The sequence below is a fragment of the Taurulus bubalis genome (genome assembly GCF_910589615.1).
Source record: "Taurulus bubalis genome assembly, chromosome: 12".
Lineage (NCBI taxonomy): Eukaryota > Metazoa > Chordata > Actinopteri > Perciformes > Cottidae > Taurulus > Taurulus bubalis.
In genome coordinates, this window is record NC_136600.1 from 16,456,834 (window position 1) to 16,469,467 (window position 12,634).

The 12,634-nt window shown below is 41.7% G+C and overlaps 2 protein-coding genes across 7 annotated transcripts; one reads left to right on the forward strand and one right to left on the reverse strand.

Moving 5' to 3' along the window:
- Positions 1-226: 226 nt before the first annotated feature.
- On the reverse strand, positions 227-4,651 carry tubb5 (tubulin, beta 5; the record flags this gene model as incomplete). 6 transcript variants are annotated; one of them, XM_079227244.1, is made up of 5 exons in its annotated part: positions 227-456; positions 1,432-1,511; positions 1,615-1,725; positions 1,930-2,038; positions 4,595-4,651. In XM_079227244.1, the coding sequence occupies 5 exons, from the start codon at positions 4,649-4,651 to the stop codon at positions 337-339; spliced, it is 477 nt and encodes a 158-aa protein (XP_079083370.1). In that variant the 3' UTR covers positions 227-336. The 6 variants fall into 6 exon arrangements, with proteins under 6 accessions (XP_079083370.1, XP_079083369.1, XP_079083366.1 ...); XM_079227243.1 differs by having other exon boundaries at positions 227-695; positions 1,410-1,511; XM_079227240.1 differs by having other exon boundaries at positions 227-1,149; positions 1,267-1,511.
- A 2,196-nt stretch (positions 4,652-6,847) lies between these two features.
- flot1b (flotillin 1b) lies at positions 6,848-12,543 on the forward strand. Its single transcript, XM_079228152.1, has 13 exons — positions 6,848-6,963; positions 7,668-7,718; positions 8,099-8,174; positions 8,433-8,523; positions 8,768-8,911; positions 9,047-9,166; positions 9,538-9,633; positions 9,759-9,911; positions 10,041-10,222; positions 10,400-10,445; positions 10,563-10,700; positions 10,920-11,084; positions 11,178-12,543. The coding sequence occupies exons 2-13, from the start codon at positions 7,676-7,678 to the stop codon at positions 11,205-11,207; spliced, it is 1,284 nt and encodes a 427-aa protein (XP_079084278.1). The 5' UTR covers positions 6,848-6,963; positions 7,668-7,675; the 3' UTR covers positions 11,208-12,543.
- The last annotated feature ends 91 nt before the right edge of the window (positions 12,544-12,634 follow it).

A 12,634-nucleotide genomic window follows, 5' to 3' on the forward strand; every position in this document is an offset into this window, starting at 1 on the left:
AATGCACATCAGAATCCACTACTGCAGAAACTGCTGACCTTGACATAATTAACATTCATCCATCTCTGGAAAAGGGCCTCAATATTCAATCCTTTGTATTTACACTGTTTTGAAATGTGATTGAGATATGATGGCTGAGTTGTAGTTGATGTTTTATCAGACAAATAAGAAAAATGTAATCCATCAATGAAAGGCAAACACATTTTCATTTGACTTTATTTGCAGTAAATCACAATGGATATCTACGCTAAAGTAAAATTCTAGCAGTCCTTCAGACACTATGTTTGTTCCTGGGTTCCTAAGTGGTCTTGATATCTTGACTTTCCCATTTTTTCTTCAAGCGTCATCATCAGCCTCCTCCTCAAATTCCCCCTCTTCCTCAGCAGTGGCGTCCTGGTACTGTTGATACTCAGACACCAGATCATTCATGTTGCTCTCTGCTTCAGTGAACTCCATCTCATCCATACCTTCACCTGTGTACCAATGCAAGAAGGCCTTACGGCGGAACATGGCTGTGAACTGCTCTGAGATACGCTTGAAAAGCTCCTGGATGGCTGTGCTGTTGCCAATAAAAGTGACGGCCATCTTGAGGCCACGGGGTGGAATGTCACAGACGGCGGTCTTCACGTTGTTGGGGATCCATTCGACGAAGTAACTACTGTTCTTGTTCTGGACGTTCAGCATCTGCTCGTCAACTTCCTTCATGGACATGCGCCCACGGAACACGGCGGCAACGGTCAGATAACGGCCGTGACGTGGGTCGCATGCAGCCATCATGTTCTTGGCATCGAACACCTGCTGGGTGAGCTCGGGAACTGTGAGGGCTCTGTACTGCTGGCTGCCTCGGCTGGTCAGCGGGGCGAAGCCAGGCATGAAGAAGTGCAAACGGGGGAAAGGCACCATGTTGACAGCCAGTTTGCGAAGATCGGCATTGAGCTGACCGGGAAAGCGCAGGCAGGTGGTGACCCCACTCATGGTGGCAGACACCAGGTGGTTAAGGTCTCCGTAGGTGGGTGTGGTCAGTTTCAGAGTACGGAAGCAGATGTCGTACAGGGCTTCATTGTCAATACAGTAGGTTTCATCTGTGTTCTCTACAAGCTGGTGCACTGAGAGGGTGGCATTGTAGGGCTCAACCACTGTGTCCGAAACCTGAGGACAGAAAACACACAGAATCGTTCTTCAGTCTCAATATCTTAGAGGAGAAAAATGTAAGGCAAGATAAACTCAAAATAAAACCCAACATTTGTATTCCTATGGCTACGTTACCTTGGGGGAGGGCACCACACTGAAGGTGTTCATGATACGGTCGGGGTACTCCTCGCGGATCTTGCTGATGAGCAGGGTTCCCATTCCGGACCCAGTTCCTCCACCAAGAGAGTGGGTGAGCTGGAAACCCTGCAGGCAGTCACAGCTTTCTGACTCTTTGCGGACCACATCTAGGACTGAGTCCACCAACTCAGCTCCCTCTGTGTAGTGACCCTTGGCCCAGTTGTTTCCAGCACCGCTCTGACCTGGAGGAGAAGGAGCAACATACAGGTGAGCCATTCTTGCCCCCTGCTCATAAAAAGGCCCAAGTCAGTCAGTTGCATGAGGATATGGCTTTATTTCACCCACCAAATACAAAATTGTCAGGTCTGAAGATCTGCCCAAAGGGCCCAGACCTCACAGAGTCCATGGTGCCAGGCTCCAAGTCCACCAGTATGGCTCGAGGCACATATTTTCCTCCTTCACGAGAAAGAGAACGAAAACATACCAATTCAATAACGCAAGAAAACCTTTTTTTAAATGATACAAAGGATATTTTATGTGAGAAGACCCATGCATGACAGCAGACATGAGTATGTAACAACATGTCTTAAGTCATAATTCAGAATGAAATGGCAAAGCTGAGCATGTGTTTCCATAGTATAATGTTAGTTATTAACTTACCAGTGGCCTCATTATAGTAGACACTGATCCTGTCCAGCTGCAGGTCACTGTCTCCGTGGTAAGTCCCTGTGGTATCGATGCCATGCTCATCGCTGATGACTTCCCAGAACTGTGGACAAAAAATGGAAGGTATCACTTGACAGTTACTTCCAAAGTACACATATATCCATTTGCAATGCGGTTTATGGGGCCGGAGACTTTAAACGAGGAAAACAGCAGTGGGTTTTGCATTTTTGGATCCTTATGAAAATAACAGATTTTGATATTTCCTCCTTTCACCAAGCCATATATATTAACCCATTGAAGACAATGCAGCTGTTCTTATTGCCTGCTTTTTTTCTGAAAAGTTATCAAGTGATGACTAAGCAAAACGCAGTTCTTTCAGATGTAAAATGCAGAGGAGGGAGTACAAAGGGGCTACAGATCACTCCAGGGGAAACACTGAAAATAAACTCAATTTTCAGGCAGTCACACTATAGTGGAGACACTGCTTGTCTTCAGATCTGTATTCATGTATTGTTCACTCTTTAAAGACCACATTCACACTGTGCATTCATGCATCACATCTCATCAGTAGGCGGGACTGCTGCATACACAGCCAGACATTTGCTTGCACATATTTTTGTGATATCTTCCAACTGAGGCTTTTTTCCGTCATTTTCTGCAAACAGCAGCAGTAGGAGGATTTAGAGTAATCTGGATAAGCGGGCTGTATTGCTGTTTAGTACTTAAGAGATTGGGAGTCAGCTGTAGTCTGAGTATCTTGACATAAGACCACGTAAAACAAAAATGACCAAGTGACCTTAATATGAGGGAGATCACAGCAGGATAAAGAGAACTGAGAGTTGAAAAAGAACGACCAAAAGACTAAGAAACTGGCAGATATGACAGTGACACAGTAGACGACTATCAGTAAAGACTGAAAATATTCAAAGGGAAATAATGGGGACAATATGCAGGAAGGCAAAACCACACCCTGACCTCATTCACCACATAGCTCTTCAGCAATTCTGTCAATCATATTCACTGGACATCTGAGTCAATGAGTCCTGAGGGACTAAACAAATGTGGATCCTCACTGCCAGTAGTTATTTTAACACCATATTGGACAACACCAAGACACAAATCATCCTCTATGCTTTAGAAGGGGAGATTCACTGCAATAACTTCAATTGCATAAGCCTATATACACACTATGTACTGCAGTTTACATTATGTGGAGCAACTGCTATACAAATTCAATAAAAGTATAGTTATGATGGTTATATGTTGTGTTTATTTCTGGGAGCCATTCTTCCAAGGGATTCAGCAATCGCATATCAGTTAAGAACCCAATGACTTCACCCACTGTGCATCAGCTGTTTCCTCCATTCCTCCCCCACCCTCTCCCTAATATGGTTAAGAGAGGAAATAAACGGATTCCAGAGACAGGCCCTGCTTTACTGGACATCAAATCTCTGTCAGCAGAGCATCACAATGATAATGATGTATCCTGTATACATCGGCCATTGCATGGTCTCTAAACTCTTTTTTAATAGGGAAAGAGTTTATCTGTGTGTGTGTGTGTGTGTGTGTGTGTGTGTGTGTGTGTGTGTGTGTGTGTGTGTGTGTGTGTGTGTGTGTGTGTGTGTATTTGAAATGTCCCATTTGTAATAAATGATCAGTTGTAAAACAAAAGGAGGTAATAAGACAAGGATAATAAGGGGCAGTGAAGACTTGTACTAGCATACTGCGATTTTTACTGTAAGGGTGATGTGAGGCAGACTGCAGGGCTGTATGGGTGTAAGTACACTATAGTGTCAAATGCATTCAAATTAAATACTAAATTGACAAAAGCAAGTATATGAGAGTATTTCATTGCTAAAAGCACAGATGATGTCTCTCAGAAAATGCACTTAATCAGTCTATTTTAAAGGAACAATTCTTTCTTCATCAATTATCTATGCCACACCCTTGTCTGCATCTACAGCCCGCAGGAATCAAATCAAATCAATATGGGCTATTGATCCATCAACCATTGGGGGGAAAGAACCAAGCCTGCCACCTCAACTCCCACTCATTGTCTGAAATACCAGCCAAATGTGTGTGTGCAAGACAAAGAATCCAGTGTGGAGTGCAGAATACTCAGACTCTGACAAGTGAAGAATAGACTCTTTTTTTCGTCTTTCTTTTCCCCAGACAATATCTTGAGGCTGAATCCTCAGCTGAATCCTCAACTGTTGAGATGCAGACACGCCCGGTGTCGTGTGAACAAAACCAGTGGAGACACAAGAGCCCCGTTATACCGTTATTTCAATGTGAGTGAGTGAGCTGCTCCAGCCCCACCTGCCGGCTACCGCAGTGTTCAAGATACAGACAGAAAAGTGATTAAAAAAATATATCAACATGTATGAGTGATATTTTATGATTTTTGATGTGTTTGATTACACAAAGCAATATAAGTATGAACGGAATGTTTTTTTATTCATGCACAGTGAGACAAAAGGAGTCCTTTGTCGTCTGACAGCCAAACAATCAGCATCATGAAGACTTTTAAAAACTAAATGGGTGTGTCTTGCATAATGAGCCGGTTTATTTATTTATTTGTATTATTATTTTACAGTGAGAGTAAACGTTATGAAAGGACTATCAAATCAGTACTTTATCAAAAATGATATTTTCTTACCTTGGCACCAATCTGGTTCCCGCACTGGCCGGCCTGAATATGAACGATTTCCCTCATAGTGGATGCAAAAGTTTTACTACGACGTGCAGACAAGTCACTTCGAGGCGCCGAGGAGCGGACCCAAGACTAATGTAGGAGTGCAAGACAATGCATTTATATTGTTGGAGCGTTTCCAGAGCGGGAATAGTGGGCGTGGCTAGACCCAGACAAAGCTGCTGCGAACGCGGATTGGCTAAGAAGGCTGAGCCGGAGCCGGGATGGGGAGGGGCGCTGCTGCAGATCAGGGTGTGGAAAGAAGATATAGAGATTGAACAGCATTTTACCAGCTGCTGTCCAGTAACAGCCAGTGACTGTCATGTATTGCAGTTTTTTTTATTACAGATTTCAGACTTTAGATTTTCAAAGCTGAACAACCAATCAGCAGTTGAAATTCACTCTTCTTACTGTAACGCTGCAGAGAAGACAGATGGCAGATATTGCAGTTTTAAACCAGGGACAAGATGGGGTCAGCCAGCTCAAGCCCCTCTCCTCAGGGTCCTTTGTCTCACTTTATGGCCCATTTAGTAGCTGTTCTGGAGTTGTTATTGTTTATTATCATATTACATTATCTTGCTGATTAAGTTAGGAACATGTTTGTCTTCCATACTGTCAAATCAGAATTTAAGGTCTCAGTAGGCCAGTATTCACGTTACACTGATATATTTTCTTCTTTTGGGATATGGGCAGTCTAAGTACTGAATGTGAAAGCAAACCATGAAACTGTTTGCATTGCAGAGTAGGCTATACATCTTGTGATGCAGGACACATTTCAGAAAGCAATGAAGTTAAATCAAATCAAATCAAACCTGCAGTTGGAAATAAGATTAATTTATATATAGATATATTTTTCTGGGCACGTCAAGGATTTCTCCTTTATTATTATCTAAAAGCTCAAGGTAATTTTTAGCTTTGGAAAAATCAATTGAGAAAACAATTTAAGACATGCTGTTCCGTATCCACTTTGAGGTTTTGTGATTTTCCTGTTTGTGTGACATTCAACAAGTGAGCTGACACAGCCTTATAATGAAGTTTGTTGGACATACATGTATGTAAGTGTATATTTATTAAGCAGCATAAAAGTTTCTCTTTACTCTCCCAGACCTCCCGGGGCAACACCATAAGAGTTGGATTATTACTGATACCAATTAGCTACAATTCTCTGTTCATCAGACCATTTGATTAAATTAAACCAAATATGCAATAAAAAGAACATTTGTTTTAAATTGTTAAGATAAGATATGAAATAAAAGCATAAAAGCTATATATATATATATATATATATATATATATATATATATATACATATATATATATGTGTGTGTGTGTGTGTGTGTGTGTGTGTGTGTGTGTGTGTGTGTGTGTTTTGTATCTTGTTGAACAAGACCTGACAACTCCTTCCCCCATAGTTGTCAGGAGGTCATGTTCAACAATTTGACAGCTTTATAAGACACTGTTTTTCAGTCTTGAGGTGTGGGCAACCTGATGTAATGTCCTGTAACGCCTGCCAGAGAGGAGAAGTAACTTCACTCAAAAAGGAGGAGGAAAAAACTTTGCTCTCGGTAACCTCACATCAGTTGCAAAGAGTCTTGCCTAGATAGTTGAGGTCTGGCCAGAGTGGAAAGGATGAGTGAGCCAGGTCCCTGCAGCTTCCATCAGGCATAAATCCAGAATCCTCCATGTCTATGATGTAATCAGATTAGAGTTTGTGGATTACAGAGTTATGAACTAATATCTGCTGCTGGATGATTTTTATTTATGATATAATCTATATCTGAATTTATTTTACTAATAGAAGCAGTCATAGTCCTACCACTGAGTCTAATTGTAATGCAAGACTCCATTGCAATTGTGCACATTAATAATATCATATCTAAATACATGAAACATCAAACACACGTTGATGTGCGCCTACTTCAGACATTATTCCAGTGCATTCATCAATCACGCAGAGGAGTATTGTGGAGATACATTGTTATGGGCTGACTAAAAACATGTTTTGTTTTTTTCTCAGTGAACATTTATGGCGATTGTTTAAAATGTCATTTCAGACATGCAGATAGATAGATAGATAGAGTGAGTGAGTGAGTGAGCGAGTGAGTGAGTGAGTGAGTGAGTGCAGTTATTATGATGAACCACTAGATAGCGACTGACGGAGGACTGCAGCGTCGTGAAGATGGGCGTGGTCACTGCACACTTCCCCCTCTTCCAACAGACATTTTTCTCATTCCAGTTGACGGAAAACGGCTTAGTGACTGATCGTTGCACCGTTAAACTGACCTCAATTTCTTCTTTAAAAAAAGGAATTCTCTTTCTGTATTGACCGGATATCGGTAAGTTAAACGGAGCGATCCTCTCGATTCGTCCCGTCATTCAGTTGTCGTGAATAGACGCGAGGTAACTAGTTACGCTAAACGCTGTTTTTCACTGGTTGGTGACGTAATTGACCCAGACCCGAGTCCGCTGCCTTTTTATCAGCGAGCTAACGCGAGGGCACGTTAACCGGCCTCCTCTGCACGCCGTTATTCGGTTATACACTCCTTATGCTTTATGTCCGACATTTATTTTTCGAGCTGCGAGGCGTTTTCGCTGTTCGAGCTAACGCTGCTACTCGTAAACACGTCGCTCCTCGTTAAAGTCCCTTTTAACGAGGTTTGTTTGAAGGAGGGGCTGCTTCCGCTTCATCGAGGGGAGTCGAGTGTTGCTACCAAACTACTCTCTCATTTTACACCTCAACAATCCGTCAATTAAAAAACAAACTCTTGAGATTACGATACTAAAATATTAATAAGTGTATGGATGTTAATATCAGTCAATGTTGTATCGTAGGTGCCATCAATTTAAATGGTGTCATAACACCAGAATAGTGTTTATGACCATTGGTGCATGTTCTCTGCAATACAGAAATACTAATACATAATTTTACAAACCATATGCACCCCAGTGATATCCAAGAAAACATGGTGCAGTCTTTTTAGCTCACTGTATGTCCATATTTTGACACGGTCTTGCTTTAATTTTGTGTCCCTCAAATTAGAAATCAAGATGTTTTACACGTGTGGACCAAATGAAGCCATGGTGGTGTCTGGTAAGATCTGTTATCTACCTTTTGCCTACATCTCGTGATTATTTCTCCCAATAACACAGGATGGAGTTCAGAAGGCCACTGCACTATGTGTCATAACAATCCTGTGACACAATAAATTGTGTTTACTGTGGGCCATGTGATTTGATCATCACTTATTAGTATAAGATGATATTGAGCAACACTTGTAAGTTTGCAGTGAACTAGGAATTTTCTATCTCGCTGTAAAGTGTACTCTCAAGCTGTAGTGAATAAATAGCAATATAGTTGTTGTAATACTGGGTTATGACCTAGATCCAGTTACTCTATGAGTAACTAGCTTGTTACTGAATGCTAGTGGACTGTTTATGTCACGTATTCTCCCCTCCCTTCTTTCTTTCCAGGCTTTGGCCGTTCTCCTCCTCTAATGATTGCTGGAGGAAGAGTGTTTGTCCTCCCATGTATTCAGAAGATCCAGAGGTGATCCTTTTTTCAGTCTCTATTTCTCATTGCTGCTTGGTTTTATGTAACGGTCAGTTAACAAGGGAAATAAATGTTGGCAGAAGAGATGTATCTGCCGATATCTTTTCTGACTGATGTACCTATTACCGGACTGCTTTGTGGTTTTTGTGGCTGATAATTGACTTAATTTCCTCTGTCTCTCTTTTATTGTGCTTTAACATATGCTGTGCTTTTTGTATCTTACTCATCCTTTTATTTTATGCCTTTTCTTCTCAGAATTGCCCTCAACACCCTGACTCTAAATGTGAAGAGTGACAAAGTCTATACCCGTCATGGGGTCCCTATCTCTGTCACAGGCATTGCACAGGTATGCTTTGAAAATGATAATACCAAACGGCTTTTATTAAATTGTAAAATATAAATTATAAATTATAAAATGTTTCTGCAAAAAAAACACCTGTCTACAGAAATATGCTCCTGATCCTGAAGATCTGACTGGCATCGCTACTTTTTTGTGATTTTTATTTTTTATTTTTTTAAATTCAAATGTAGTTAATACCAGATTTCCTTTGCGTTTTTGACCTGCATTTTCTTTTCCTATCTCTATCCAGGTGAAGATCCAGGGCCAGAACAAAGAGATGTTGGCCACTGCCTGCCAAATGTTTATGGGCAAGTCTGAGGCTGAGATTTCTACGATTGCACTAGAAACACTGGAGGGACACCAGAGAGCAATCATTGCCCATTTGACTGTGGAGGTTAGTGTACTGACATTGTTAATTGGTTTGCTTGACATTTTCCATCCATAAAAGATTGTTATGTTTATGACTCGTCACTTATCCAATACGTGAATGCCCATCTACAACTATGGATGTATCTTTTCTTGTGTACAGGAGATCTATCAGGACCGTAAGAAGTTCTCTGAGCAGGTCTTTAAAGTGGCCTCCTCTGACCTGGTCAACATGGGAATTGGTGTCGTCAGCTACACGCTCAAAGATGTGCATGATGATCAGGTACTTCATGTCTGTTTGGGTTCATTTTCTGCCAATGCTAATGGGATACATGTTTATATTATAAACACCACACACTAATTACTGAAGTAGCAGAAATCTTAAGTGTCGCTTTGAGCCTGAAAGATTTTTACATGAAAGCTTTTAGTGTCATATGATTTCCTGTATTACAGTAATGGATTTAAGAGATGATATTGACTCACTGTCTCTGAGACTTCCAACTGCTCTTTACATTAGTGATGAATAAGGTCTTCAGTGGTAACCACACCAGCTCTTGTTTCTGTTTGCTGAATGGACTGCCATCCTTTTTACTGCTCGAGATGTGTTGTCTTGTGGTTAACTGTCACTGTTTCCCTCATCTCTGTCGCTCACAGGACTACCTTCACTCTCTGGGTAAAGCCAGAACAGCCCAGGTGCAGAAGGATGCCAGGATTGGAGAGGCTCAGTACAAACGGGATTCTGTCATGAGGGTAAAATCTGCTTCTTTCTTCGTCCCCTACATGCTCATATGGACAATCTGAAAATGAGAATAATCGTTAGTTAGAAAAGAATACTAAAATTCATCGGTTTCTGTCCTGCTTCATGCTCTATACAGGAGGCCAACGCAATGCAGGAGAAGGTATCAGCTCAGTACAAGAATGAGATTGAGATGGCAAAAGCCCAGAGAGACTACGAGCTGAAAAAGGCCGACTATGATGTTGAGGTCAACACTAAGAAGGCTGAGTCAGAAATGGCCTATCAGCTTCAGGTACAGTTCATGTTCTGATCTAGGAATTGCTTTTAAGTTTGATATGTTTTTGTTGTGCTGGTGACATTTTGTCTGTTTAGCCTGTGCACACCTCGTCAACATATGTTATTCATCATCTTCCTTCATCAGGTGGCCAAGACCAAGCAGCGCATTGAGGAGGAGAAGATGCAGATTCAGGTGGTGGAGCGTACCCAGCAGATTACACTGCAGGAGCAGGAGATCATCCGCAAGGAGAAGGAGCTGCAGGCCAAAGTTAAGAAGCCGGCAGAAGCAGAGAAATACAGAATGGAGAGACTTGCTGAGGCGCACCGGTGAGTCCTACAGTACTTGTATACGGACATAATACTGCTGTGTTGCTCTGATGAGATTTATAAAAACATATACAAATCAAGTGATGTGCATCCAACATATGAGCAGCACTAAGAAAGACACAATTCAATAAGAAATCACTCAAGACAATTAAACAAGTCTCCTCTCCTCACTGGCAGCCTGCAGCTCATCATGGAGGCTGAGGCGGAGGCCGAGAGCATCAAAGTGAGTCCTGACGCATGTTTCCTATTTTTAAATATTCCATATCATTTCCACTTTGTCTGTCGCCCTGTACACTTATATTGTAATATTTACTCCGCATTTATGGGTGTGTCTCTACAGATGAAGGGCGAGGCAGAGGCTTTTGCCGTGGAGGCTAAGGGCCGCGCTGAGGCGGAGCAGATGTCCAAGAAAGCAGAAGCCTTCCAGCAGTACAAAGATGGCGCCATGGTAGACATGCTGCTGGAGAAACTGCCACTGGTCAGTCTGACCCTCATGAAAGAATGAACAGATGAAGATAGGCGAATGAGCTGTGTGACGAAATTCTGTGTAATCATCGAACCCTGCTTACCATGAATGGCCATTTGTACAGCTTTGCTTTAACAAAAGTTGCCATTATGTTGGATTGATTATAATTGCTTAAAATGTTGTCATGTTTTTTCTAATTCCCCCTTCTCTGCATTAATTCCTGTCCTGCAGATGGCAGAGGAGATCAGCAGGCCATTGTCTCAGGCTAAAAAGATCACTATGGTGTCCAGTGGTGACTCTGAGGTGGGAGCAGCCAAACTTACTGGAGAGGTGCTAGATATCATGGTCAGGCTGCCTGCCGCTGTGGAGAAACTCACCGGAGTCAGCATCTCCCAGGTAAACTGGAATATATGTGTGAAAGTCCGATGTGAGACTGGACATACGGCTGCAGGTGGTAATCGTCTCATGTTTCTCTCGTCCACTCTGCAGGTTGTAGGATCGGCCGGCCTTGCGCACTAAGAAGAGTAGAAGTAATCAGGAGGTGTCACCAATATTCAGTTGAGGAGCTTCACGTCTCCTCCTTGTGCCTATAATCACTGCAGCGCCGTAGTCTTGTCTGATCGTCTCTGTGTATGCATGCATGCTTCACTTGTGTGTCTCTCCTTCCGGTTCCTCCTCCATCTAAACAGGTTATTCATTCTCCGTGATGCGGTTTCTTTTCATGTCCCTGCTCTGAGCCGTTGTGATTTCTGCTGTAGTTGACAGCAAAAGTAGCTGCAAGGGATACAATTATTAATGAAGCTATTTGTTTTTACCAGGACACAACCTTTTTTAGGTCGGACTTCCTGTCTTTGATGTTCTATACTTTTTTTTTTTATCTACACCAACCAGCCTAATTTTCTCTGAATAGGGACTTATTTACCAACTGTAATTCTTTTGTTTTAACTTTTAATGTAGAAAATGTAAGCTGTAGTTTTGTTTGTGGCTTTCAATCAATCAAATGTATCACAGCATCACCTCATAGTTTTTTGTGTGGGCGAACTGTTACCGTCATTAACCTAGCTTCTTGAGTATTTATTGTTTAACTCCACGTCTCTTTTGTAGTAACTGACTAAGTTACTGGGCCCAAAATCATATCAGTCGAAAGATTTTATTTGATGTTTCAGAACGAAGGGGAAGGAAGTGGTTGATGAGAACGAGCTGCAGGGGTTCCTCGTTGAAAGAAATGAAAGTCTGTTGTGGTGGAAAACAAATAGTCTCTCGACTTTGCTGCAGCGTCTTTAGGAGTCTTGGGCCTTTTATATGACGAGAGTAAAGGAGGACCATGCATGCCCGTCTGCTGCTTTGATGTGCTTGCTGTCTGGAGTTTAAACTGACATATGTGAGATAGTATTGTTTTTTTTGTTCTTTTATAGTGTTTTCTATGATGTGATTGAGTATTATAGATTTTAGCTCTTGCCTATTAGGTGTTGAGTAAAGTTCAGCATCACTGATCAGGAGATCTTTTTTTTAGACTAACTGCTTTGCAGCTGCCAAGCCATATGCATTTTGTTATCGCCAAGTGCCTGGTCAAACCACAACTGTCAAGTCGAGTTTACTTCCTTACTTATTAAGCCTATTACACTTTTTCTGTCAGAGAACTGTTCCTCATATCCAACTGATCCCAAGCCATTGGACGACACTAGCGACGGCCATAGATGAAAGCCAAATCAGTCTACTTGCGACTAATCTTTTACTATCCCTAAATCGTGTTGTTGCATGTCTGTACTTTAAGTTGACAAAATTATATAGCTTTGAAGTAGTGTACAATATCTATCTATAGTGAAATGTTCCAACAATAAAGTGATGGTTTAATCTATAACCTGTCGATATCTGTTTATTTATTTAATTACTTCTTTCAAGTTTCATTTAAGTCCACATGGCGCAGACTAGAGATCAAGAGCGAC